The sequence below is a fragment of the Pelobates fuscus genome, chromosome 1 (assembly GCF_036172605.1).
Source record: "Pelobates fuscus isolate aPelFus1 chromosome 1, aPelFus1.pri, whole genome shotgun sequence".
In the NCBI taxonomy this organism is placed as follows: Eukaryota; Metazoa; Chordata; class Amphibia; order Anura; family Pelobatidae; genus Pelobates; species Pelobates fuscus.
The window spans coordinates 254435642-254463381 of record NC_086317.1 but is presented as its reverse complement, the minus strand read 5'-3'; the positions used below and the strand labels follow the sequence as shown (position 1 = coordinate 254463381).

General features: G+C 42.6%; 1 protein-coding gene across 3 annotated transcripts in view; it reads right to left on the bottom strand.

The window, feature by feature from the left end:
* The window catches only part of LOC134612200 (ultra-long-chain fatty acid omega-hydroxylase-like), a 99196-nt gene that overhangs the window by 16919 nt on the left and 54537 nt on the right, over positions 1-27740 (bottom strand). For all 3 annotated transcript variants that reach the window (XM_063456560.1, XM_063456553.1, XM_063456554.1), the window contains exons 5-6: positions 22334-22461; positions 20458-20579 (exon numbers count right to left, since the gene is read on the bottom strand). In XM_063456560.1, the coding sequence (XP_063312630.1) occupies positions 20458-20579; positions 22334-22461 (250 nt within the window). The remainder of the gene's footprint in view (positions 1-20457; positions 20580-22333; positions 22462-27740) is intronic.

Below are 27740 nucleotides of genomic sequence, written 5' to 3'. Positions count from 1 at the left end.
TGACACGTGAGCACTCACGCTACTGTCCCCACAAGGTTATGGGAAGGAGGAGGAGGTCTCCCGTTACAGCGTCGAGGGATAAACACTGGGCGACAGCAAGAACGCAGTGAGAACGTTGAAGCAGCCCACATCAAATTTGCCTCCCATGTTAAAGCCTTCTATTAATGGGTTGATTTGTTACCTAATTTATCAACTTTTACCTTGGAGAGTGGTTCCCGAGGGCTCTAAGCCTGCTGACAAACCTACTGCTGCCTGCCGTATTCCCGTGGTTTTAAGGGCCGTATTCCGCCTGCAGTGAGTGGCGACAGCGGACAGCGAGGACTTGTGAATGGAACAGTGGAACTGGGAACAGTCAAGCAAAATCTAGGACTCCAGACAGACAGTTACTTCTATTCGCTGTATTAAATCTAGCCAAAATAAGCAACAATACTGAGTTGTAATATTGTCTGATTGATGTTCTGAAGCAGTCTATCCTGCTAAATAGTGACATTGAATTAAGCCTTAGTATTGAAAGTATTGAAGTGAGCAGAAGTGTGTTGTTGGTGTGCTGTTGGCGAATGTTGCTGTCCTCTTCTGAACAACACTTAAGATCTAAGGCAATTGTAGCAGGACTTGGTATTTGATACTAAGTTACAGGTTAAAAGCCACTTGGAGCTAGTAGCATATCTAAATACAAGGAGTCTAATAAGAAGACTGAATATATACCCAAGGCTGTTATAAGCTCTATTATAGCTTTGAAGTCAAAGCAAAACAGCAACAACTATTTATAATATCTACCTGGTCCATTGAATCAAGGTGTTTTGTTTTCTGCCCATTGTGGAACTGTCAGATTAAATATAATAAGTCACTCAAGGCGCCTAATTGCTCCTAGTACAAGGAGATTAATAAGAAGATTGTTCGCAGCCCTATGACTGAGCTAAGCAGTATTCTGAAGATAAGTAAATCAAGTTACAATGAGGTGTAATGTTATTTTGTTATAATGATTCTACTTGTTCAATTTCAATGAATTTAATTAAGTTGGTTTGACAATTTTTTGCATGTGAATAAATGAATGGTGATTGTTCCTGAGTAATAAGATAATTTGAACTTCAGCAATTTGTATTTTTTTTTTTTTTGAGGGGTGGGGCTATACAGAGAGAGACACTGCTAAAGTGACTCCAAAAATGGATAAAGAGAAAGCCACTACTACAAATACTGAGAAAAATAAAAATATCAACTCATATTATTCGCCTAAATCCCAAGACCACACCTTAGTTAAAAGGCCATCATTAGGTGAACGTAGAGAATCTGCTCCTTTAAATCTAACCCAAGAAGACCATTCAATAATCTCTCAACATTATGTTACCCAGCAAATGCTCATTGAAGCAGTAGATTGGTCTTTGTCTTCGGTTAAAACAAGATTCTGAAGATATATCGAATATACTACAGTTGGAAATCTCTCAATTATCTCTCAATTATCCTCTAAATTGTAACTTCAATCTAATATATTACAAAAAATGCATGAGAGTAATGAACACTTAATCTTAATCTAAAACAACCAAATGGAAAAGAAGATTAACATACTGGAGACTAAAGTAGTGGATTTGGAGGATCGATCTCACAGAAACAGTATAAAATTAAGAGGCGTTCCAAAGTCGATTACGTCTGATAAATTGGAGGAATACCTGAAAGCCTTTTTCTCAAAGTTTATACCTGCTAAGGCTCTAGGTGACTTTCTATTTGAAAGATTTCATAGACTCTACAGGCTTAAGAATATGCCATCAGATGTCAAGAGACATTATTGTTTGTTTCTCTAATAATTTCATAAAAAATCTGATCATGCAATCAGCGCAGAGAAATCCAATCTTAGAACCTCAATTTAAAGATATTAAGCTATTTGCTGATTTATCTCTGTCGACTCAACAGGCAAGAAAGAACGTTGCGGCACAGACCTCTGTACTGAGATCCCACAACATTAAATATAAATGGAACTCTTCTACGGCTCTTACAGTGTTTTTTCAAAATTAACATCATTTTTTGAAAGATGTAATCGCAGTGCAAGATGCAATTCAGTCCTGGAGCCTTCAGAAGACATAATATTCATAATATTTAGTTAATGAATAATAAGAATCAATTCTATAGTCCCCCGTGGAGAGAGAGGGAAGGACATTGTTAACTGTCAAACAATTTTCTAAAGATTTTTGTTTTCTCTGTCTTCGCTGAATTTTATTTTATAATTCAGCTAAATTGTTAAAGAGATAGTAAGGTTAGGACTGTCTGATGTTATAAATAGTCGGATATTTTATTGGTTGCACTCATTGGTAGTAGATTTTGAGGGTCAGATGGAAGCAGGGAGTTGGTATTCACTTCTCAAGAATTGGAAAAATATATGTTTTCTCAACTCACATTTCGATATATAATTAATAAAAATGTAAAATAGTACTATAGGAAGATGTAAATCATTGAAGTATTGAGAGTCGGTATTATATAATAGGGCCTGAAATAGTGAGTCACATAGCACTTTTTTATACAAAGGACTCACAAAAGGTGAAATTAAACTAAATTAATTTAATAATATTGGTGGAAGAAGGCAGTTGGTCTCCACTTCTTAAGAATTGTAAAAATAAGTATGTTTTCTTAATTCACATATGGAAATATAAGTGGTTAGAGTGTGGGATGGTAATATGGGAAGATTTAATTAGTGATGCATTGAAGATTTGAATGATATAATAGTAAATCACATAGCACTTTTAGATTAATGTGAGTAATAGATACCATGATGTAGGGCTGTTTTTAGGAGTTAAGCTAAGATTGGGGGAATTTGTTTTTCTTTTTCTTCAGTTTTTTTTCCCCACATTTAAAGTACTCACAAATGGTTAAATTAAATCAATAGTATAGATAAAGTAATTTATACATACATATTGAAAGAACTTAATTAACAGTGTATTAAGAGTTTGATTAATATGATAAGGAGCTATATAGCTCCCCTAGAGTGTACCTTCAAATTTCACTTGTGCTAATTCTTTAAATTCATTAATAGATAAAGTGTCTACAAAATTAATGTTAAATAATCCTATTAAATATTGTGGCTTTATGGATGGTTGTTGGTTTTTCCCCTCCTGTCCGCAGGGATATTTAAGATAGGGTATACCTCCCCCTCTTCCCATAATTCTCTTTCCTGCATTCTTAGCAGGATCTATCTAGGGGGAAATGTTTAATTATGTTTTTTCACTGGATTCCTAGAGAAGGACAGTTGCCCTTCTTTAGAGTAGATCTTTCTTGTTGTTTGGGCTTTGTTATGTGTATTTTTAGGTATGTTATTTTTGTCATAAGTTTGGGAGTCGACAAGTGGCCAATGGTTAGGAATATTACTGATGGCCTCACTTAGATTTCTTAGAACGTCCAGGGTCTAAATTCCCCACAAAAAAGGAGCACAGTGTAAACATTTTTGATTGAGAATCGCATAGACATGGCTTTTGTTCAGGAAACTCACTGGGTGGATTTTCCAAGTAGACTATGGAAGTTTAAGAAATATCCCATAGTTTATAATGCAAACATGAAAGGGAAATGAAAAAAAAAATCGTCTCTACTAAAGTGAAATTTGAACTTGTTCATTTAGATAAAGACACGTCTGGTAGATGTTTAATACTTGTTTTAAAAAATTTATTACGTTTTATATACATTTATTAATATATAGGCTCCGAATTATAACTCAGTGAGTTTCCTGGACGAGATCATAGAGAAAGTGGACGAACTAGCATGCGGTAATATAGTTTTTTGGGGGGATATTAACTGTATAGTAGATCCCAGAGTGGATAAAAGTTATAAGAATATTAGAGAACAACATTTTCAGAAGTTTAAACTGGGGGAGTTATCTGAGTTCCCAAGTAGAAACTCACTATATGATTGTTGGAGGACTTTGAATCCCACCGAGAATGACTACACTTTTTTTTCACAAGTCCACCAGACATATTCTCGCATAGATTTGTTTCTGGTAAAAGATGGAATTTTGGGAGCAATCATCAACTCATATATCGGACTATGCTCCGGTATTTATTGATATTAAATTGAAATATAACTATAGATTGAGGACCAGGTGGAGATTAAATGAAATCCTTTAAAAAAAAAAAAAAAAAGAACATAGCATTAATAACTTGTCATCTGAATTTGATAATTTCTTAAATATTAATGATAATGGTGAAGTCCCTACACCAATGCTGTGGTGCACTTTTAAAAGTTTAGCGAGAGGCTTAATGATAAAGCTGGGTTCAGAATTAAAATGGAAATATGAAAGAACTCTCCAGGAGTTGAAGTTTACATTAGCAATCAAAGAACGTTTAAATAAAACTAAGTTCAATAGTGAACTAGTTATAGAAATAGCCAGTTTAAGATAATCTATTAAAGAAAGAATATATGATAAGGTAAATAAAAATATTGCTCTTCTCAAACAAAGGTGGTATCATAATAATAACAAAATAAATAAGGATCTATCTAACAAAATCAGGAACCACCTTAAAGATAAATCGATTAAACAAATAGCGATAGGAGATAAACAGTTAACTTCCCTGCAAGATATTGCGCAAGCATTTGAAGATTTCTATAAATCATTCTATAATCTAAAAGAAGTAGAGAAAAGTAATAAGGAAATGGATGAATTTTTGAATAGTCCTAATTTACCGAAATTAAACAAGGAAAATTAGACATACTGAATGCCCCATTCTATTAACCGAAATTATGGATGCGATAATCTTAAACTAAATAAAGCTCCTGGTCCTGACAGTTTCTCTGCTATTTTTTTACAAAAAAAACTTCTAGAACCATCGCTCCTATACTTTTCAGAGTGTTCTTAAGGTCAACATCGATCAATCGGGCTTCGTCAAGGGGAGAAGCACTACTCACAATACACGTAGAATATTTAATTTAATACATAGGATTAATAAAGATAAATTGGGAGCTGTTGTTATGGCTCTCAAAGCTGAGAAGGCCTTCGACAGAGTCAATTGTAGATTCCTTGACTCTGATATGAGGGGGCTCGACGTCGTGGGCCAATTAAGAAATAGAGTTATGTTACTTTATATGAACTCTTCAGCAAAAAAAATCTGATGCCTTTAAGGTAAAAAATAGCACTAGACAGGGTTGCCTTTTGGCACCCCTGTTCTATATTCTTACCATTGAACCATTAGCCAATATGATTACACATAATATTAATATAAAGGGGATTAAGACTCAAAATGGAGAGATTAAAATCTCCCTTTTTGCAGACGATGTGCTTCTCACTCTGACAGATCCTTTACTTTCAATTCCATTGGTCCTAGAAACTATAGATTTCTATAGTAAAGTTTAAAAACTATAAGATTAATATAAAAAATAAAATAAAATTATGTCTTCCTTTTTATCCAAGACCCCAATAAGAGCTTTTGGCCTCACAATTTAGTTTTTCTTGGAGGAGAAATAATATTGATTTATCTTGGTATTAAAATCTCCCTCGATATAGACAACTCGATATGTGTTAATTATGATATTTTATTAAGGAAATTTCAAGTACTAACAAACAAATGGAGAAAGATAGAGGGCTCTTGGATAGGCAGATTAAATATGACCAAAGCATTTCTATTACCAAAGTTATTGTAATTTTTTAGGGCTATACCCTGCAGAGTAGGGAAGGGTATTCTTGGTTAGTTTCAAAAGATACTTTCCAAATTGATATGGTTAGATAGGCCGCCTAGGATATCTCAATACATTTTGTGTAAAAGCCATGTAAAAGGAGGTATATCCTTCCCAGATGTTTTTAAACTTTACGAAGCAAGCATGTTATCACTAGAGATGTCGCAAACATAAAATTTCCGCAAATGTTCGCGAACGGGCGAATCGGTCGAACCGCCATAGACTTCAATAGGCAGGCGAATTTTAAAACCCACAGGGACTCTTTCTTGCCACAATAGTGATGGAAAAGTTGTTTCAAGGGGACTAACACCTGGACTGTGGCATGCCGGAGGGGGATCCATGGCAAAACTCTCATGGAAAATTACATAGTTGATGCAGAGTCTGGTTTTAATCCATAAAGGGCATAAATCACCTAACATTCCTAAATTGTTTGGAATAACGTGCTTTAAAACATCAGGTATGATGTTGTATCGATCAGGTAGTGTAAGGGTTACGCCCGCTTTACAGTGATAGACCAAATTCCCCGTTTAACGCACCGCAAACAACCGCAAACAGTCCATTTGCACAACCGCAAACTCCCCATTTGCACAAGGTTGGATACCAAGCTAGCCATGTCCCGTTCCTTGTCCTCACTGATGTCATTAAAGGTCTCTTCCTCCACCCAGCCATGTACAACACCAAGGGTCCCCGAAAGGTGACAACAAGCCCCCTGGAACGCCTGCTGTGTTTGGTCTTCCACCTCCTCAAAGCCACCTTCCTCCTCTGACTTTTCTTCTTCAGACTACTCTCTCTGCATTGCCTCTCTCTGCGTTATTATAAGGTGTGTTAAGTAGTACTATTCCTATCAGTTTAATCCCTGTTACGTCCCCTATCAGGGGACGTGTATATGGCATCGATTTTAGGAACCGGGAGATGGAAAAAGATGCTTGGTTGGTCCTCCTACTTCAAATTTGGGGCAATGCGCATGTAATCTAATGTGCCACCAGATAGGAGTGGTGTGTTAAGTAGTACTATTCTTATCAGTTTAATCCCTGTTACGTCCCCTATCAGGGGACGTGTATATAGCATTGATTTTGGGAACAGGGAGATGGACAAAGATGCTTGGTAGGTCCTCCTACTTCAAATTTGGGGCACTGCGCGTGCAGTCTAATGTGCCACCAGATAGGAGTGGTGTGTTAGGTAGTACTATTCTTATCAGTTTAATCCCTGTTACGTCCCCCTCATCAGGCCTTTTTTAGTCGAATGTATCGCCCACTGTCAGTCCCTTCGGGATCCATCCCTCATTCATCTTAATAAAGGTGAGGTAATCTAGACTTTTTTGACCTAGGCGACTTCTCTTCTCAGTGACAATACCTCCTGCTGCACTGAAGGTCCTTTCTGACAGGACACTTGAAGCGGGGCAGGCCAGAAGTTCTATCGCAAAGCCTGCACACCCAGTAGTCAAGGGGTTCATCGCTCCTCAGAGTGTCGATATCTGCAGTTAAGGCGAGGTAGTCTGCTACCTGTCGGTTGAGTCGTTCTCTGAGGGTGGTGTCAGGATCGGGACAGGGATCCAACACGCAGAGTACAAAGAGTGGAAAGGTACGTATACCGGGCCTTAGAATGGCCGGACTAACGTACCGAGAGTAATAGAGAATAGTCAGAGACAAGCCGAGGTCGAGGGAACGAGAAGACAGATAAGCGAGAGACAAGCCGGGTCAAGGGATAACAGAGAAGCAGAGTAGTACAACAAGCCGAGTCAAAACCAAATAGAGCAAACTAGAATACCAGAGCACTGAGTGACTAGACAAGCTAGAACCACGACAGGGCAATGAGCTGAAGTGAGAAGTAAGCTTAAATACCCTGGCTCTGGATGGTAATCACGCCTCTGACAAGTACCGATTGGATATCGGACACTTGAGTGACAGGTCGCTCGTGATAGCGTCATGACGTCACGTATTGAGCGTCCCGCTAGAAAAGGACGTGGATTCCTCGCGGCCGGTGTTTAAGTGACTGGATGAACCGCGAGGAACGAAGGAAACAGCTCGCCTGGACGGGCAAACCACCAAGTCTCTACCTCCCTTAGAGGTAGAGGCCTCAGGTACCCTGACAGTACCCCCCCTCTCAGATACGCCCACCGGGCGGAAGGAACCGGGGCGAGATGGGAAGCGGAGGTGAAATGCTCTGCGAAGGCGAGAAGCATGAACGTCCTCCTGAGGTACCCAACTCCTCTCCTCAGGACCATATCCCCTCCAGTTGACCAGATATTGCAATTTTCCCCTTGAAATTCTGGAATCAATGATGGAGCTGACCTCGTACTCCTCCCGACCCTCCACCTGAACAGGACGAGGCGAGGAGACCTTAGAGGAGAATTTGTTGCAAATAAGGGGTTTCAACAAGGAGACATGAAAAGAGTTAGGAATGCGTAAGGCAGGTGGCAGAGCAAGGCGATACGCAACCGGGTTGATACGAGTGAGAACCCTGTAAGGACCTATGTAGCGAGGAGCAAATTTCATAGATGGAACTTTTAGGCGAATATTCTTAGTACTCAATCATACCCTATCCCCAGGAACAAAAACAGGAGCCGCTCTTCTATGCTTGTCAGCGTGTTTCTTGAACAATGAAGAACTATGTAACAGAATTTGCCGAGTCTGATCCCATAATTTCTTCAGGTTGGCGACATGATCATCAACCGACGGTATCCCCTGAGAAGAGGAAACCGAAGGAAAAATCGAAGGATGAAAGCCATAGTTCATGAAGAAAGGGCTAGAGCGAGTTGAATCACAAACAAGGTTATTGTGTGCGAACTCCGCCCAAGGAATCAGACCGACCCAATCGTCCTGGTGTTCGGAAACAAAGCATCGCAGATACTGTTCGATCTTTTGATTGGTACGTTCAGCAGCTCCGTTAGACTGAGGGTGATAGGCAGAGGAGAAGTTCAATTTGATACCCATTTGAGAACAAAAGGATCTCCAGAAACGTGAGACAAATTGAGAACCTCTATCAGAAACAATCTCCGAAGGAATCCCATGTAGGCGAAAAACCTCTCTCGCAAAAATCTCCGCCAATTCAGGAGAAGTCGGAAGTTTAGGTAATGGCACGAAATGGGCCATCTTAGTAAATCTATCCACCACCGTGAGAATAACAGTCTGTCTCTTGGAAGCAGGTAAATCAACGATAAAGTCTATGGACAAACAGGACCAAGGTTTCTCAGGAATGTCCAAGGGGTGTAACAGGCCACATGGAGAAGCATGAGGTAGTTTAGTCTTGGCACAAGTCTCACAAGCTGCGACGAACTCCTCAATATCTTTTCGAAGTGAAGGCCACCAGAAATCCTTGGATATCAGAGAGTATGTCTTGCGAATACCAGGATGCCCAGCTATTTTACTTTCGTGAAAACATTGTAAGAGTTCCAGTTGAAGTTCAGGAGGAACAAAGTTTCTTCCCTCAGGAGTGTCTCCGGGAGCTAGATGTTGTGACTTCAAGATCTGGTCAAGTAGCGGAGAATGAATTTTAAGACTGGTATTAGCAATAATATTGCATTTGGGTACAATGGAGGACACAAGTGGTTCAACTGAAGCAGAAGGCTCAAATTGGCGAGATAGCGCATCGGCTTTAGAATTCTTTGAGCCAGGTCTGTAAGTCAGAACGTAATTGAAATGGGTAAGAAACAACGACCAACGAGCCTGCCTGGAGGACAAACGCTTGGCCTCTCCGATATAAGACAAATTTTTGTGGTCTGTTAGAATGGTAACAGGATGTAAAGTACCTTCCAATAAATGTCTCCACTCTTTCAAAGCCTTGATAACCGCCAGTAATTCTCTGTCACCAATGTCATATCTGCTCTCAGTACCGGACAATTTTTTAGAGAAAAATCCACATGGATGTAATGGTTTGTCAACACCCAACCTTTGAGATAGGACAGCACCTAAACCAGTCTCTGATGCGTCTACCTCAAGTAGAAAAGGCAGGGAAGTGTCGGGGTGAACTAAAATTGGAGCGGAAGCGAAAAGCTCCTTGAGAGTTTTGAACGCAAGAAGAGCTTCAGTAGTCCAATTCTTAGTATCAGCCCCCTGTTTGGTCATATTAGTGATAGGTGCGATAATTGAAGAATAGCCCTTAATAAAGCGCCTATAATAATTAGAAAAACCAATAAATCTCTGTACGGCTTTAAGTCCTTTAGGTAAAGGCCACTCTAGAATGGACTGGAGTTTATCTGGATCCATCTTGAATCCCTCCCCAGAGATCACATAGCCGAGAAAGGTTACCTGGGTTTGATCAAAGCTACATTTCTCCAACTTGCAGTACAAGCCATGCTGAAGAAGCTTGTGCAAAACCCTCCTGACTTGCTTGTGATGAGTCTCAATCTCACTAGAATGTATAAGTATATCATCTAGGTACACAATGACGCACTCTTGCTGAAATTCCCTAAGAACCTCATTTATCAGATCTTGGAATACAGCTGGTGCATTGCATAACCCAAAAGGCATAACCGTATATTCATAGTGGCCATAGCGAGTATTGAATGCCGTCATCCACTCATGTCCCTGCTGGATTCTCACCAAGTTATATGCCCCTCTGAGGTCTAACTTGGTGAAAATTGTAGAGCCCTTCAAACGATCGAAGAGTTCGGTGATCAAGGGAATCGGGTAGGCATTTTTAATGGTTATCTTATTTAGGCCTCGATAATCAATACAAGGTCTCAAAGAACCATCCTTCTTTTTAACAAAAAAAAATCCAGCCCCGGCAGGGGAGGAGGACCTCCTAATGAATCCCTTGTCTAAATTCTCGTGAATATACTCCTCTAGAACTGAGTTCTCTTTCGTAGATAATGGGTATACATGACCTCTGGGGGGCATGGTACCAGGGAGTAGGTTAATTTTGCAATCAAAGGACCTGTGTGGAGGTAAGGTATAGGCTTTCTTTTTGTCAAATACTGCCTTTAAATCTAGATACTGAGGCGGAATTTGTGTCTCTGTAGGATTGTCAGAGTTAGCCGATGTGTTGGTTAATCCGAGAGGCGAGACCTTCCGCAAGCATTTCTTTTGACAATTCTGTCCCCACGAAACTATCTCCCCTGATTCCCAATTAATAATAGGGTTATGTCTCCTCAACCAGGAGTACCCCAGGACTATGGGAATAGACGGAGAAGAAATGAGCAGTAAGGATATGTCCTCTCTATGTAGGATGCCAACAGTTAAGTTAATCGGTATGGTTTCATGGAAAATAACAGGCTCAAGTAACGGTCTACCATCGATGGCCTCAACAGCCAGTGGTGTCTCTTTTAACTGGGATGGAATAGCATGCTTGGCAGCAAAACCCTGATCTATAAAGCTCTCAGCAGCTCCAGAATCGATTAGTGCCATAGTCTTAACTACTCCCTTCTCCCACTTTAAAGAAACGGGTAACAGAAGCCTGAGCTCTTTGTAGTTGTGAATAGAGGACAAAGTAGAAACACCCAAGGCCTGTCCTCTAGAGAAACTTAGGTGCGAGCGTTTCCCGAACGATTGGGACAATTTAGGCGTAAATGACCTCTGACTCCACAATACATACATAAACCCTCCCTTCTCCTGTACTGTCTCTCCCTCTCTGTGAGATGAGTACTGCCTATCTGCATAGGTTCAGGAATACGTAAGTCCTCGAACTCAGAATTTTGAAAGGTAGGCGCTAGTTTAAAGGAGGGTCTACGGGTCCTATCTCGAGTGTTCTGCCTCTCTCTTAAGCGTTCATCAATACGAGATATAAAAGAAATTAAATCCTCCAAATTCTCAGGGAGTTCTCTAGTAGCGACCTCGTCAAGAATTACATCTGATAACCCATTCAGAAACACATCTATATACGCCTGTTCGTTCCACTTAACTTCTGCCGCCAAGGACCTGAACTCTAGTGCATAATCCACAAGTGTTCGATTCTCCTGTCTAAGGCGCAACAGTAATCTAGCTGCATTGACCTTTCTACCAGGAGGGTCAAAAGTTCTTCTAAACGCAGCTACAAAGGCATTATAATTATAGACTAGTGGATTATCATTCTCCCATAAAGGATTGGCCCATCTCAGAGCTTTCTCAATGAGTAAAGTAATAACAAATCCAACCTTCGCTCTATCTGTAGGATAAGAGCGGGGTTGTAATTCAAAATGGATGCTAATCTGGTTCAGAAAGCCACGACACTTCTCCGGTGACCCGCCATAACGTACTGGTGGGGTAATACGGGAAGAAGCACCTACAGTGGCTACCTCTAGACCTGAGACTGCAGGAGAAATAGAAGGAGTACGTGTCTCCTCAGGTGGATTACTAGCACGAGACAAAAGTGCCTGTAGTGCCAAAGCCATCTGATCCATCCTATGCTCCATGGCGTCAAACCTGGGATCCGAAGAACCAAGCTGACTGTTTGTACCTGCAGGATCCATTGGCCCTGTCGTAATGTCAGGATCGGGACAGGGATCCAACACGCAGAGTACAAAGAGTGGAAAGGTACGTATACCGGGCCTTAGAATGGCCGGACTAACGTACCGAGAGTAATAGAGAATAGTCAGAGACAAGCCGAGGTCGAGGGAACGAGAAGACAGATAAGCGAGAGACAAGCCGGGTCAAGGGATAACAGAGAAGCAGAGTAGTACAACAAGCCGAGTCAAAACCAAATAGAGCAAACTAGAATACCAGAGCACTGAGTGACTAGACAAGCTAGAACCACGACAGGGCAATGAGCTGAAGTGAGAAGTAAGCTTAAATACCCTGGCTCTGGATGGTAATCACGCCTCTGACAAGTACCGATTGGATATCGGACACTTGAGTGACAGGTCGCTCGTGATAGCGTCATGACGTCACGTATTGAGCGTCCCGCTAGAAAAGGACGTGGATTCCTCGCGGCCGGTGTTTAAGTGACTGGATGAACCGCGAGGAACGAAGGAAACAGCTCGCCTGGACGGGCAAACCACCAAGTCTCTACCTCCCTTAGAGGTAGAGGCCTCAGGTACCCTGACAGGTGGACCCCGAAGGGCTGTGGCGATGCGTAGGACTTAAAAAGCCCCGCATGGGGGGCGGAGCTTGACCGCCATGCGGAGAAGTCACAAGCAAACGGAGCTCCTGCTAAATGACTAATAATAAGCCTCTCGGATCGCAACCCAAACGAGCTTACCCACCCCCGCGGAACCCTCGGTGGGACCAGACTGGGGCACCATGGACCCTCCGGACGCGCTAGCCGAGGCAGGTCCGACTTGCGGCCTAGCAGTTGATGCGGGGCGGGAGACGCGGCCGGTCACCCAGTCCCGAAGTCCTGCAGACGCAGACCCTCCCCCCCCTTTGGACCGTCGGGGGTCATCACGGTCCACCACGGCATCTGTACAAGATTGTTGCTGTACATGTAGGCCCCACTGGATGGATGCAAGCGGGAGGAAGCAACGACACTTCGCATACTTATAATGGCGGCAGTCCATACCACGAAGCCTCATGCAGACAATGCTGCCTCGCAAGCCAGAGCAGCAGGCAGCTAACGGGCCGGGACCGGCTCTGTGCAGCGTCAGAGTAGAGGAGGCTGAAAGGGATTGTAGCAATAAACTCACAATGGCAAGCAGCAGTGAGACACATTACTCACCTCCTCCAGCACCAAGGCACCAGCACAAAGAACGCAGCGGCTGCTGCATAACAGTGAAGCATACTGCCCCGGCTCCTTCCCAGCCTCGACCCAGGACTGAAGATCCAGCCACGAGTAGTGATGAGGGTTTGCATGGCATGGACTAACCATGGGACTAAACCTACCAGAGGAGCTCTAATCGCTCCTTACCCAGGCGCAACCTTTCCGCAACGCATCCCCTCTGCTAACAACACCAGAGGTTACCTGCAGTGAAGTTAATCCTGCCTAAGAACGCCGTGGCTTCACATAAAGCTAGCATTCCAGACTTAAACATCTCTGATTAAAGGACCACTCTAGGCACCCAGACCACTTCAGCTTAATGAAGTGGTCTGGGTGCCAGGTCCTTCTAGGGTTAACCCATTTTTTCATAAACATAGCAGTTTCAGAGAAACTGCTATGTTTGTGAATGGGTTAAGCCTTCCCCCTATGTCCTCTAGTGGCTGTCTCATTGACAGCCGCTAGAGGCGCTTGCGTGCTTCTCACTGTGATTTTCACAGTGAGAGCACGCCAGCGTCCATAGGAAAGCATTATGAATGCTTTCCTATGTGACCGGCTGAATGCGCGCGCAGCTCTTGCCGCGCGTGCGCATTCAGCCGACGGGGAGGAGAAGAGGAGGATCGGAGGAGGAGAGCTCCCCGCCCAGCGCTGGAAAAAGGTACGTTTTTACCCCTTTCCCCTTTCCAGAGCCGGGCGGGAGGGGGTCCCTGAGGGTGGGGGCACCCTCGGGGCACTCTAGTGCCAGGAAAACGAGTATGTTTTCCTGGCACTAGAGTGGTCCTTTAAGATGCTGTACCATTTTTGTTTGTCAGTTTGGTTTAAGCTTGCAAAACACTTACACACTCAACCACAGTGCACTGCGATCTAACCTAATGTGGTGTGTATATCTTAAAAGCCTAGTATACAACTCACTTTAGTATGATCACCCATATGTCTGTATAAACCACTAAGACGACTCACTACAAGTAATTTAGACATGTTGGATAAGCCTGTGACTTAGCTACTTACTTTATTAAATTTAAAAATGTGTGCATTAACTGTATATGCCATGTACCTGTAAAATCTTTACTATTCTTGATACCGTGGCTGCGGCATTGAAAAAGCATGTGAAAACTAAATGCACCACAAAAATAAAGAATTATAAAAAGCCCTGCATGTCCTCCATCAACAACACGTCTGTAAAGCATCCTGTCCTTGCCGACGTGGTCGTGGGAGGACGAGGATTACTTTCCCGTTGTGCTGTGACATCACCCTTATACGCTGTGTAAAGCATACTTTTTAATTCATCTTGGAACTGCTGCATCCTTTCCGACTTGCGGTAATTCGGTAACATTTCAGGCACTTTCTGCTTATACCGGGGGTCTAGTAGCGTGGACACCCAGTACAGGTCGTTCTCCTTCAGCCTTTTTATACAAGGGTCCCTCAACAGGCACGACAGCATGAAAGACCCCATTTGCACAAGGTTGGAATGCCGAGCTACTCATGTCCCGTTCCTCGTCCTCAGTGATCTCACTGAAGGTATGTTCTTCCCCCCCAGCCACGTACAACACCACGGGTACCAGATAGGTGACAACGAGCACCCTGGGATGCCTGTTGTGGTTGGTCTTCCTCCACCTCCTCACAGCCACATTCCTCCTCTGACTCCTTTTCCTCACAATCCTCTTCCAGCGTTGCCGCAGGTCCAGCAAGCGATGCTGATAAGGCTGTTTCTGGTGGTGATGGTGACCAAAACTCTTCCTCTTCCTCTTCACGCTTATCTACGTCCTGATCCAGCACTCTTCGCAGGGCACGCTCCAGGAAGAAAACAAATGGTATGATGTCGCTGATGGTGCCTTCGGTGCGACTGACTAGGTTTGTCACCTCCTCAAAAGGACGCATGAGCCTACAGGCATTGCGCATGAGCGTCCAGTAACGTGGCAAAAAAATTCCCAGCTCCGCAGAGGCTGTCCTAGTACCCAGGTTATACAAATAGTCGTTAACGGCTTTTTCTTGTTGGAGTAGGCGGTCGAACATTAGGAGTGTTGAATTCCAACTGGTCGGGCTGTCGCAAATCAAGCACCTCGCTGGCATGTTGTTTCGCCGCTGGATATCTGAAAAGTGCGCCATGGCCGTGTAGGAACGCCTGAAGTGGCCATACACCTCCCTGGCCTGCTTCAGGACGTCCTGTAAGCCTGGGTTCTTATGCACAAAGCGTTGTACGATCAGATTACACACATGTGCCATGCACGGCACATGTGTCAACTTGCCCAAATTCAATGCTGCCAACAAATTTCTTCCGTTGTCACAAACCACTTTGCCGATCTCCAGTTGGTGCGGAGTCAGCCACTGATCCACCTGTGTGTTCAGGATGGACAGAAGTGCTGGTCCGGTGTGACTCTCTGCTTTCAGGGAAGTCAACCCCAAGACGGCGTGACACTGCCGTATCCGGGATGTGGAATAGTACCTGGGGAGCTGGGGGGTGCCGTTGATGTGGAGCAAGACGCAGCAGCACAAGAGGACTCAGCCGAGGAGGTTATGGAAGAGGATGGAGTAGGAGGAGTAGAGGAGGTGGCAGCAGGCTTGCCTGCAAGTCGTGGCGGTGTCACCAACTCCTCTGCAGAGCCACGCATTCCATGCTTGGCAGCCGTCAGCAGGTTTGCCCAATGCGCAGTGTAGGTGATATACCTGCCCTGACCATGCTTTGCAGACCAGGTATCAGTGGTCAGATGGACCCTTGCCCCAACACTGTGTGCCAGACATGCCATCACTTCCTTTTGCACTATCGAGTATAGGTTGGGGATTGACTTTTGTGCAAAGAAATTTTGTCCGGGTACCTTCCACTGCGGTGTCCCAATAGCTACAAATTTTTGGAACGCCTCAGACTCCACCAGCTTGTATGGTAAAAACTGGCGGGCTAAGAGTTCAGACAAGCCAGCTGTCAGATGCCGGGCAAGGGGGTGACTTTGTGACATTGGCTTCTTACGGTCAAACATGTCCTTGACAGACACCTGACTGTGGGCAGATGAGCAGGAACTGCTCAAGGCGAGAGACGGAGTGGCGGATGGTTGAGAGGGGGCAAGGAGGACAGCAGTGGTTGACATGGCTGAAGATGCTGGACCAGGAGGAGGATGGCGGCTTTGAGTTTGTGTGCTGCTTGTACTCATGTGTTGATCCCATAGGCGTTTGTGATGTGCGATCATGGGGAGTTTGCGGTTGTGCAAATGGACTGTTTGCGGTTGTTTGCGGTGCGTTAAACGGGGAGTTTGGTCTGTCACTGTGAAGCGGGCGTAACCCTTACACTACAACATCATACCTGATGTTTTAAAGCACGTTTTTCCAAACAATTTAGGAATGTTAGGTGATTTATGCCCTTTATGGATTAAAACCAGACTTTGCATCAACTATGTAATTTTCCATGGGAGTTTTGCCATGGATCCCCCTCCGGCATGCCACAGTCCAGGTGTTAGTCCCCTTGAAACAACTTTCCATCACTATTGTGACCAGAAAGAGTCCCTGTGGGTTTTAAAATTCGCCTACCTATTGAAGTCTATGGCGGTTCGCCTGTTCGCGAACATTTGCGGAAATTCGCGTTCGCCATTCGCGAACGGAAAATGTTATGTTCGCGACATCTCAAATCTGGACCAGTCTGCTGGAGATGGCTTCCTTATTCTTGTCGTGGAGGAGGTCAATCTGCTAAGCGGTATGGTGGTCGCTTCAGGTGTTCCCTTGTGATGCTTGGTTCCTGGTTTCTTTTTCTAGTTCCTGTTGTTTTTTCGGCATGCAAGAGTTCCTGTATCTGGACCAGTCTGCTGGAGATGGTTTCCTTATTTTTGTCGTGGAGGAGGTCGATCTGCTAAGCTGTACGGTGGTCGCTTCAGGTGTTCTCTTGTGATGCTTGGTTCCTGTTTCGTGGCAGTGCTCCTTTTCTGGCGGTGATCTCCATTTGTTGCTGGTGCAGGAGGCCTCTCCGGCAGGGGATCCTTGCCTCTGTGGAAGTCAAGAGGACTTCGTTGCAGGATCCGCTCACCATTCCTGGTCTCTGCCTGAGAGCTGTTTGGAGCGTCCGAAGTTCGCTCCTTAAGAGGTGCGGTATGTCACATCCTGCTCTGTTCTGTGGAGATGTCTGGCTTTGGCTTCTGGTATCCAGTACTCTTTTTACAATTCTTGTTTTGTTTTTCTTGTTTTTTTGGTTTTCTAGTCTGTCTGGTTTTCTTTATGCTGGGATTTCTGGGTTCATTCCTATAGTCCGTCCCTGGATTTCCCAGTCTCTTGGATTTATTTAAATGTTTGTTTTATTTGCCACACCCGTTTGTTTTTCATCATTCTTTTTGTTTCAGCCTGGACCTGCAGCAGTGTTTCAAGTCCCTTTCTTGCAGATAAGTGCTATAAATGTCTTCTTTGGTTGTTTTAGCATACATTAGGCAGAGTAGAACCTGCCAGATATGGGGTACATTGGCGTTGTTGGCAGGCTTATGCAATGTATGATCATATAATGTGACTAAATCCCCATGATTTTCATATATAGTGCTTAGTTAATTCTCCTCTTGTTTTGCCTATGTTATCTTGTCTTGTTTTATTTTGTATACCCAGTCCATGTAGAGTCCTGTCCAGCCATGCCCATGTTATGTTCATGTTTTCCTCATGTCTTGTGTATATGTTCTGAGTTTAGCTTACTATCTTTCTCTGGTTCTGGGTTCTATTAGTTCTGTCTTGTTTTCATGTTTGGTGCCTATCTCTAGTCTTGCCTTGTTTCTAGTACTGGATACAATCTTGCTGCAGAGCCTCCCTATTCAGCTCTGGGAGGTCTGCTTAATTCTTGCTCCTAGTTCCTGGGATCCGCTGAAGCTGAATCTGGGTTCTGGTATGTGGCTGCAAAAACGCTGGTGCTCAACACCAGGGGGCGTGTGGTTACCCTGCACCAGACCCTGCTAATCCACCTCCACACTGTGACTCCTACTCTGAACATCAGGCATACTGGGTCCCGGTCCTTGCACCGCCACCCGTGACAGACGACATCTCCAGCAGATTGGGGAAGAAGTAGAACAGTTTTTGTGCAATCGATCAGGAGTGAGATACCAGATAACAGTGTTTGCTTCAACCAAAGTATAACACCATGTAATACCTGTAGCAGAGATCCAATATTCAGCATAAATATCTCCGCTGTAGACTCCTTGTAGCTGAGAAAGCAATACAATATCCAAGGCACAATCCCCACCAGTAACTGGACTACACACACAGTTCTGGGTGTCAACTAATTTTTATTCAGCCACAGCTGGTTTTTATGCAACTCCCCATGCAATGGGTTTCTTAAATTACATTCCAGGGGTTTTCCACTGGTGGACCTTGTTGGGGACAGGGGACAAAGCAACATTTCCCAGACTCCTCCTCTGTACCTTGGAGATAATCGAGTAAGAACAAATCTTAGATTATATTGCCACCCAGGTACAGAAAATATACAATATTGTAAAACAATATAACATATATATTAATATCTCAGAACTCCACTAAAGTTAGTTTACCGAATAGATGGGATCTGAGCGCCCACTTTGTCCAAATATCACTCAGATCCATTTGGTAGATTAGGTAAACCATTCGAGTGAAGTCTAGACCGGACGACCACGAGGTGAAGCCCCAAAATAGTTCCAGAGGATTTTAGGCTTTTTTCGGGAGTTCTTGCAAGAATGCCGTTGAAGGCTCCCCCTAGTTGCTAGCAAACAAACGTTCCCCTTGTTCAGTAGTTTAGGTCTCCCGAACACCATTCTCCTACTGGTTGAATGAGCAGTGTTAATAATTTACCAAGTGTTTGCAGAGTTCAGTAGCCGAAATTAGTACCAAGCCCATCGCCGACCATATACCGCTGCCCACGTTCGAGAGACAAGAATACCACCGTTTGTTTGCACACGTGCGTTCAATAATACGAACGGCGGCCACACAGGGGAACCCTCCTTTAATGAGCAATTTTGAAGTTAACATCCACGGGTGGTCAGTTGTTAAAATAACTGAGCTCTGGGACTACACAGAGGGTAGTTTGGTAAACGAACGAGGGGTACGGACAGCCAAACAAAGGAAGAGAAAAAGGGCCATTCTGCTGCAATACCCTTCACACAGGTCGGTAACCATGCCCAACCATCAAGAGAAAGATTAAAGAAACAACTGGATTCCCATTATATCATATATTGAGTTTTTGGATGGTGGAAAAGTACTGCATAAACATTGCATACGTACACACAGAGATAGATTTGATTTTAAAGGAACACTGTAGGCACATTAACTACTTTATTTTATTAAAGTGGATATAGTGTCTGGAGTCCCCTGGTGTTGTTCTTTCATTCAAAGTTAAACTGTTTTAATGTTCTAATGTCATACAAGAGTCGCCAGTAGGGAAGCATTACCCTGAGCAACAATGAGCGGCAATGATTAACTGACCAGTTTCAGCCTATCATAGTGCCATAGCAGTATGAATTGGGATGGCTATAAGGATGTGTGTAATCTCTACCCTAGGCTCACCTCCAGTAGGGGCGGTCTTTGTGTGTGCCAGGGACCATCATTCAATTTTAACCCCTTAAGGACACATGACATGTGTGACATGTCATGATTCCCTTTTATTCCAGAAGTTTGGTCCTTAAGGGGTTAAACTGTTAAAATGGTTTAACATTGAATGGAAGGACCGTGCCAAGGGACTCCAGGCACTATAATAAATTCAACGAGAAGATAATTGCAAATACAGAAAAACCAAAAAAGTTGAGGGCAGCTGAAACCCTGCATGTAACACAGGGAATGCAAGTATTCATTGGTTAATATCAATCATCTCATAAATATGATTCCAGGCTCGATGAGGGAAAACGAGAAAAGATGTTTAGGGGGTGCATGGGAAATAACTTGCAGGATCTCCTAGCTTAGATCAAAAAAGTCACAGATAAATACCATGTTGGTCAGACAAGGGGAAGTAAAGCTAACCCTATTTCTTTTGTTTTAGTTTTTTGTGGTTTATAGAATTCTGATAAGGGAGTCAATCCCCAATTGCTCCTTTTCTACATTCACCCAGTATATCAGACCAGCAGGGGCATGGAGCATAACTGACTGAGCCAATATAGTAGCACTATAATAGGACGGAACCCAAAATGTGCAAACCATGGAGATTAGAACACTGTTCTGTTTTACTGCTGGTGGATAGAGCCAGTATGATTTTTATTACACTAATATCCAGGTAAGTTGAAAGAAATAACTTACTCTTGGCAGTCACTGTCATAGCTGAAAGTACATTTCAGTAGGGAATCCAATGTCATTAGACTGATGTGCTCAAACATGTCCAGTGATATGGGACCATTTGCAGCCAATTTTCTCCACTTAGCCTGTAAAAATAGAAATCATTTATAGATAATAAGGTTGCTGAATGTTATTATGATAAGATGTTAAATAATTACAATAGGTTTGTAGACCAAAACATATGCAAACAATGTAAGACACTACATGTAGTGATTACCTACAAATGTTTTCCAAAGTATTGAAAATGGGAAAATCAGCATAATTTATTTTGTTCCAAGCAGCCCCTTGCTAAACGTGAAATCTTTTTGCATGAATAAAGAAACTGAACTAAAACCGTCCTAAGTCAGCCTTTACAAATGAAATATCATGATGTACACAATTTAAAATATACTTTTTTTTTTTTTAAATTGTGGAACTGCAGAGATGGCAAAAAGATAAATGTTCATAGATTATGAAGCTGATTTTCAAAAAAAGTGGTAAAAGACAAGCTAGAGAAAAACACATTTATACACTGAACTCAGTAAAAATTATTGTGGCTGCCCCAAAGAGATCTCAAAATTTAATAGGTGAAAAAAAAAAAATCTTCCAAAATCAAAAATATAGCAAATATCACAAATGAGAACATAGTGTGTCTTTAAAAATGTACACACCTATTCTCTAAGGAGGCCTTCTGCTATCATTGGGGTACCAGGGGACTTCACATTTCACATGTAGTTACTAACTTTAGGTGTGTGACCCCAGCATGTATTAGTTGATTTACTTTCACTTTATGTTGCTCTTTGTTGTGGCAATGAAGGGATTAATCAGACTGGAATAGCCAGCTCAGTGAGACATTACAACTGGTCTCACAAGGTGTGACATTTAAGCCAGTAAGTGGACTTTATTTCATCCTGAGAAACTGCAATGCCATTTAGTGAACAGCAAATAGTGTCATAGCTTCTGTGCTTTCCTATGGAGGACTTTGCAGCAAAGTTACCCCTAAATACATAAAAGGAAAAGGAAAAATACAATTGTAATTGCTAAAAAAAAAGTTAACAAATGTATAGAAAATAAATATTGTAAGTTCAACATTTACATTTGATTTTATGGGTTTCCATATCTTCTCTTTTAATATACTAAAAGTCTGTAGACTGAAACAGAAATGTCGGCCACTATGGACAAAAAAAATCTTTACTACTGTATCCTTTTAAAATATAGTCTCCAATCTTTATTAAAACATAATAAAATTAAAAAAACAAAAAAATAGGAGTGTAACAAATGCTCCTACCATGTTGCTGCCAACAGGCATACAAATGTTGCAGATGATCCTAAATGCCTTTAAACTGCTGACTGTTCTGACTGCTGGGGTAGAGTAATAGCACAAAATGCGTAGGCCTTTGTATGTCTATTGGCAGCAACATTTTGTATTTTTAATTACTATGTTTCATAGTATTTATGAATTTATGAATCATATTTTTTAGAAGGATACAGCAGTAAAGATTGTTTGTCCATAGTGACCGATTTTCCTGTTTCAGTTTATTGCAATTTCTGTGGGGGGACCCCCAACCTGGCTACATGGGACACAGCTGTTGTAGATTGTATTTTAGCATTGGCATTCTTTTAAATGTAACTATATTTGCTTTTATAAATCGCTGGCTTTCAACTTTATTCTACGAGTCTGCCCCGGATATATGTATTGCAGTTAAATTTATGCTGGTTTTTAAAATGTTCTTCACCAACATGTCTATCCGTTAATAAATATTGTTTATATTGACAAAAATCAGATGCCTTAGATCTGCTGTTTCCGGAATAAGATGACATAGTACTTTATTCACTGTACAATACTACAGTCATAACTTACATGCATGATGTCAGCACTCTGGTTGAAAATGTTCACATAGCCTTTTAGGATATCAAAGTGAAAGGCGGGGGTCAGCAGTCGGCGATGCTTTCCCCATTTCTCTCCTCGGCTGAGTAAAAGGCCATCTCCTACAATATAATAGTTATTAACCATGTTTGATATGGACAGTTTTATAAATGAATAACTGATTTTACAGCTCATATCAATCTCAGATAAATACATTAGATTATATAGGGAAATCAAAGAAGAAAAAAGAAACAGAAAAAGCCAAAATGTCTTAGTAGAAATTATGTTTATATAAGAAATGTATGATATGAATTTATGAATATATTAGTCACTGTGAAATATGCAAACGAGTCTCTCTGCTTTAGACGTGCCATTTTAACCTTTATTATATGTACTTATATTTTTGAAGAAAATATTGATTGAAGTATAATTTCAATATGAGAACAGCTTTACTGACAGTGTTATATAATACATACAATATTTATTATCATTAGTCTCTGCTATAGCATAAAAAAAAGGATTGCATAGAGGAAATTTACAAATGCAATGCAAATACTAATTACATACATTTGTAAAATTATGTTACATAATAAAATATTTTATAATCAAAATATGGCATTTTAGACCTCATGATAAATGTTATACAAAATAAAGGATACAGCAAAGAAATCACCTATATAGATATTTACATTGTGATGGCAGAACATATTGGGATGATTGATTTGCCCAACTAGTTTACCCTAATGAAATATGCGAATATTGCATTATACAGTTTTCAGTTTAAATTACAGGTTTGGACCGTGTCATTATTCAATAACCCAGATATTTCTGATTTGGAACTGTGGAGTGGGAAGCCAAGACAGTTGAGCCTTCTTCAGAGAAGAAAGCCAAAGCAGTGCAATCTTTTATGGAAGAGTGAGAGCCAAGGAGTAAGGCCTCCTTCAGAGGAGGAAGAAGTTGCCCTACCACTCTTTCTCAACCCGCCCAGCTCGCTAAGTGAAGATAACATTATAGGAGCCAAAGAAGTAGGCCATCATGCCCTAATCAAAGACCTCTGGTGTTGCCCCTCCCCCTCCCCCAGAAATGGGAAGAAGGAAAGCAGTGTACAACCCCTTTCCTCTCTCCCCGAGGCTTGGCTGAGCTCAGTGGTTCTTAAACTGAAGGAGGTGGGCAGAAAAATCCCGGACATGAACCCAGAGACCTCCAGTAAGAAAATGATCCTCAACCAGGGATTTACCACAGTGGAGATTCTCAGCATACAGAGTCTCATGTGAGATATTTTCCACATCAAATTCCTATTGATGACAATTTGCAAGAGGTACTAGGAACATTTCCTCACTGCCAAACATGACTCCCCACTCTCCCAATTTATCAGCTTCTGTCCAATAAAGATAGAGGAACTGTCTCAATGAGGAACCCCCACACCCGTGCCAAGGACATCAAAAGGTCCGTGAGTCGCTTGTGCACGTTGGTTTGATACCATGGTGTAGATAAAAAGACAAATACAGTTTCTGGACAGGAAGATGGTCCCTGATTGTTCACTTCAGATATGACTCATCATCACTTGGTTGTTTGCAACACCTACCACACTGTTTTCTCTTAGGTAGCAGCCTATACAGCAGGGAAAAGATTGCAAGGCATCTGCCTGCAGGATCTGAAAGGTGGAGGGTCACGAGACCAAGAACTGCCCCAGGAAAATGTGGTGAAGCCTCACACTTGTACAAGGATTGTCCAAAGAGGACCAAGTGCTACGTTGTGGCAGCAAGCAAGGGACTACTGCCAACAGACCCAGCTCCAACCCTACAAATGAAACCGAAGAAAAAGAAGGAAGAAAAGAAGGATAATAAAACCACCTTTCCCCTTGGTAACAGAAAGATGGTAATTGTAGTAAGGCAAACCGAGGTCAGTGGGAAGGAGCAGCAGCAAAGTCAAATAGTCCAAATCAGCAACAGGTAGAAGAAACAGGAACAAGCTTCATTATAGCTTACAGGAACCACAATAATCTGGCAAAGGTACAAAGACAGAAATGGTTTATATAGGCCAAGAGCCAGACACCTGACCAGACACTGCTGAAGAGACTTAGCTCTAATATCATTGCTTGTATAGTCAAGGTTATCAGAGTTCAGGTAAATCTGTAAAAGGCAGGCTGGTGAACTGGTAAGGAAGAGGATCAGCAGCATGGAATTCAGGGTTCAAATCCAACAGAGTCATGTCCTCACAGTTCCTTTGTAAAACTGATGTACCATGATATCTGTAGTACTGTACTAGCGAACGGCTGAAACACTGACCTCTTCCCGATCATGTCGGTTGTCAGACAAGGCTGCCCTCTCAAACTTATCCTTCTTGTCTATTGCATAAAGCTTTTTGCCAAATCCATCAGATGGAACCCAGACATCAGAGGGATCACTGCACCAGGACCCAGAAAAAAATAAATCAAGTGCTTGATCTACATGGACAACATCACCATCTTCTGCGCTGACTGCCAGGCAGGGAGAGCACCTAGGAACACCTGTGATGACTTATGCAGTGCTTCAGGAGTGAAGATCAACTGTGGGAAGTCAGAGACAATAAGATCCTCTCCCCTTTTCCTTCAAAGCTGACCTTATCAAGATCCTAGGGGTCTGGTTTAGGGGAGAAGGTACTGCCCTAAAAAGCTGGCATGAGAGACTGGCAAAAGTAAACCAGAAGTTCAGTTTGTATAGCTTTAGAGACTTAATGATTGCAGGAAAGATACTGGTCCTGTTTTGCAGTACACAGCCCAGGCTTGGCACCTTGTAGTGGCTGTTTGCAGAGCCATCACAAGAGAAGTTTTCTACTTTATCTGGGGATCCAAGATGGGCAGAGTGAAGCCACCAGGACATTCCAGTGACTATTTCAAGGCTGTCCCCTTCCAAGGCAGAGACTGTATGGAGGAACAGACAACAAGCAGAGGCACTTTATGGATCTTGACAGAGTTTACTTCATGAAACGATTTTGGATGTCCTCACACTTTGCATGAGGATGTCAGTCTAACGTCTTCAAATTCCCCATAGGAAAGAATTGATTCACTGCTCTCGTACAGGGAAGCCTTAAAGGAACACTTTAGTGTTAGGAATACAATGATGTCTTCCTAACATTAAAGTGTCCCGCTGCCCTCCCTGGTCCTCCTCCTGTCCATAAAAGGGTTAAATAAATCTTCCAGTCACTCACCTGATGTCCCTCGTTGCTGGGTAGTGCTCCTCCTCTGCAGATATCAGCTGACTGGGGGACTTAATGAGCATGTGCAGCATGCTATAGGTGTCAGGCTTCAAAACTGACATGTAAGCTCTTGGTGCTGGCTCCAACGCTGCCTCCTCTCATGTCAGTAATGAAGGGAACCTAATCTGCATGTGTGGCAAGTCATGTGCCCAATAAGCCTTCCCCATAGAAAAGCATTGAATCAATGTTTTCCTATGGGAGATTTGAAGATGCTGTATGCCCTCATGCAAAGCCACTTAGAGCTAGCCTTAACCCTGCAATGTAAACATTGAAGTTCTATGAAACTACAATGTTTTGCATTACACCGCTAAGGGGACAGGGACACTGCACCCACACCACTTCAATGATATGAAGTGGTCTGGAAGGGCTGGCTTAAGAACCCATTGGGTCTTGTGCTGACAATTATGATGGGTCTAATTACAGAATCTTATCAACCTAAAACACTATAACAGTCATATATCCCAAGAGGCATGTATCTGGAGGAGGTGGTGCCAGAGGGAAAAGGATGCATTTATAAAAATACACATACCTTATGCTAATTTCTCATTTTCAACTATCAACCAAATCCATAATCCTCAACATCGGTGTCCTGTGAAGCAGGATGTCTGCAGGCAAAGTAAATGTTTGCATTCGAGTCCTTAGTGGCAAACATGCCTCATTCACAGGCGGACCTTCCCCATCTCTTTAATGGGCTGACCGACCCATTTCACTGGTAGAACTTATTTACACGGACAGACCCACTCCTTTCTCAGTGCCTTGGGCAGCCTGAACTCTTGTATTCCCACTTTTGTCCCAGAAGGTGGTTAGGTATGATTGGCAACCCCCAGCTTTATGTCAAGCAATTATACAGCGGTTTGACAAGATTTAGAGCGCTTCCCAGAACTCACACCCTCTGCAGGCACACTGATAATACAGAAATTACACTTCTGCGTTTGTCCACCAGTTTGAATTGTGTACAATACGAGCAAGTCTTGGATTTACATAGGCATTCCCCTCAGTGTACTCTTATTAATTGGTTTTAAAACACATACACTTTAAGCACTGAAGCAACTTTAGCTTGATGATGTGTTTTTTTGTGTATATATCATGCCCAAATTAAACCATTTTTTTCATGCAGGCATGGTGCTGTTCTTCATTTCTTCTGCGGCGTCTTACTTTTCTGGCGCTGATGTTGTTGGTACCCAGTATTTGGATGGTCAATAGCATACCAGTCTAAAATATTTACATCTGTTAGTGCCAGTGGTCTGATGAAAGTCTGTACATTTTCGAATGCAGCGATGGAGTGAGTGGCGCCTTTGTGTGCCACTATTTAGGTGAATGGAAAGCCCCATCTAGATTTTATCTCCAGGGAACGAAGTTGGTCGGTTATCGGCTTGAGTGTTCTCCGTGCCTGGAGGGTCAGCCATGAGAGGTCAGGGTATACCTATATTTCATGTCCATGAAAGAGCAGTGGTAAGGTAGTGGAGAGCAGTGAGCACATAATCTCCTCTTTGACCGAGAAATAATGTAATCGTCAGATCACGTCTCGGTGGATGTCGGTTGTCATGTTTCTGAGTTTCAGGGAGCGGTGGGCTTTTCAAATAGGATTTGGGAGCCAGTATCTTTACCTAAGAGGAGGTTGAAGAGTTCTCATAGAATGCCTCTTCCAGCTCTGGGAGGCTCCTGACATGGAGGTTATTCCTCCTTCCCCTGTTATCAACATCATCCAGGGATCTTTGTATATGTGCCAGCTGTGTGTGATGGGAGTTTGGAGCTTAGAGATTTTATTTGTGTGTGTCACATCCCTGTTGTCCTCCAGGTCCTGAACTCTAAGGCCTACGTGCCTGATATCAGAGTTCATGATATCCAGACTGTTCTGAACGGAGGCCTCGAGTTTCCCCAGCATTGCTGCTAAATCTGCACAAGATGCTAAGTTTTTTATTAGCTCCTTGATGTCAGTGTCCGCATAGCTGGTGGTTCCCTCTGACTTAGCCATGTTCAATGGTTCAGAGACCTCATGGAAGGCCGCCGGCATCATATTGGATTTGGCACGGTCCAGGATGCGATCAGCATAGTCGCGGAATAGCTTTGTGAGGGAGCCCGATTTATTTTTTGGCCAGAGTCTTCCTTGGGACGTGGTGTTTTTTTTTATTATTTTTGGGGTTCCCCATTGTGGTTTAGCACC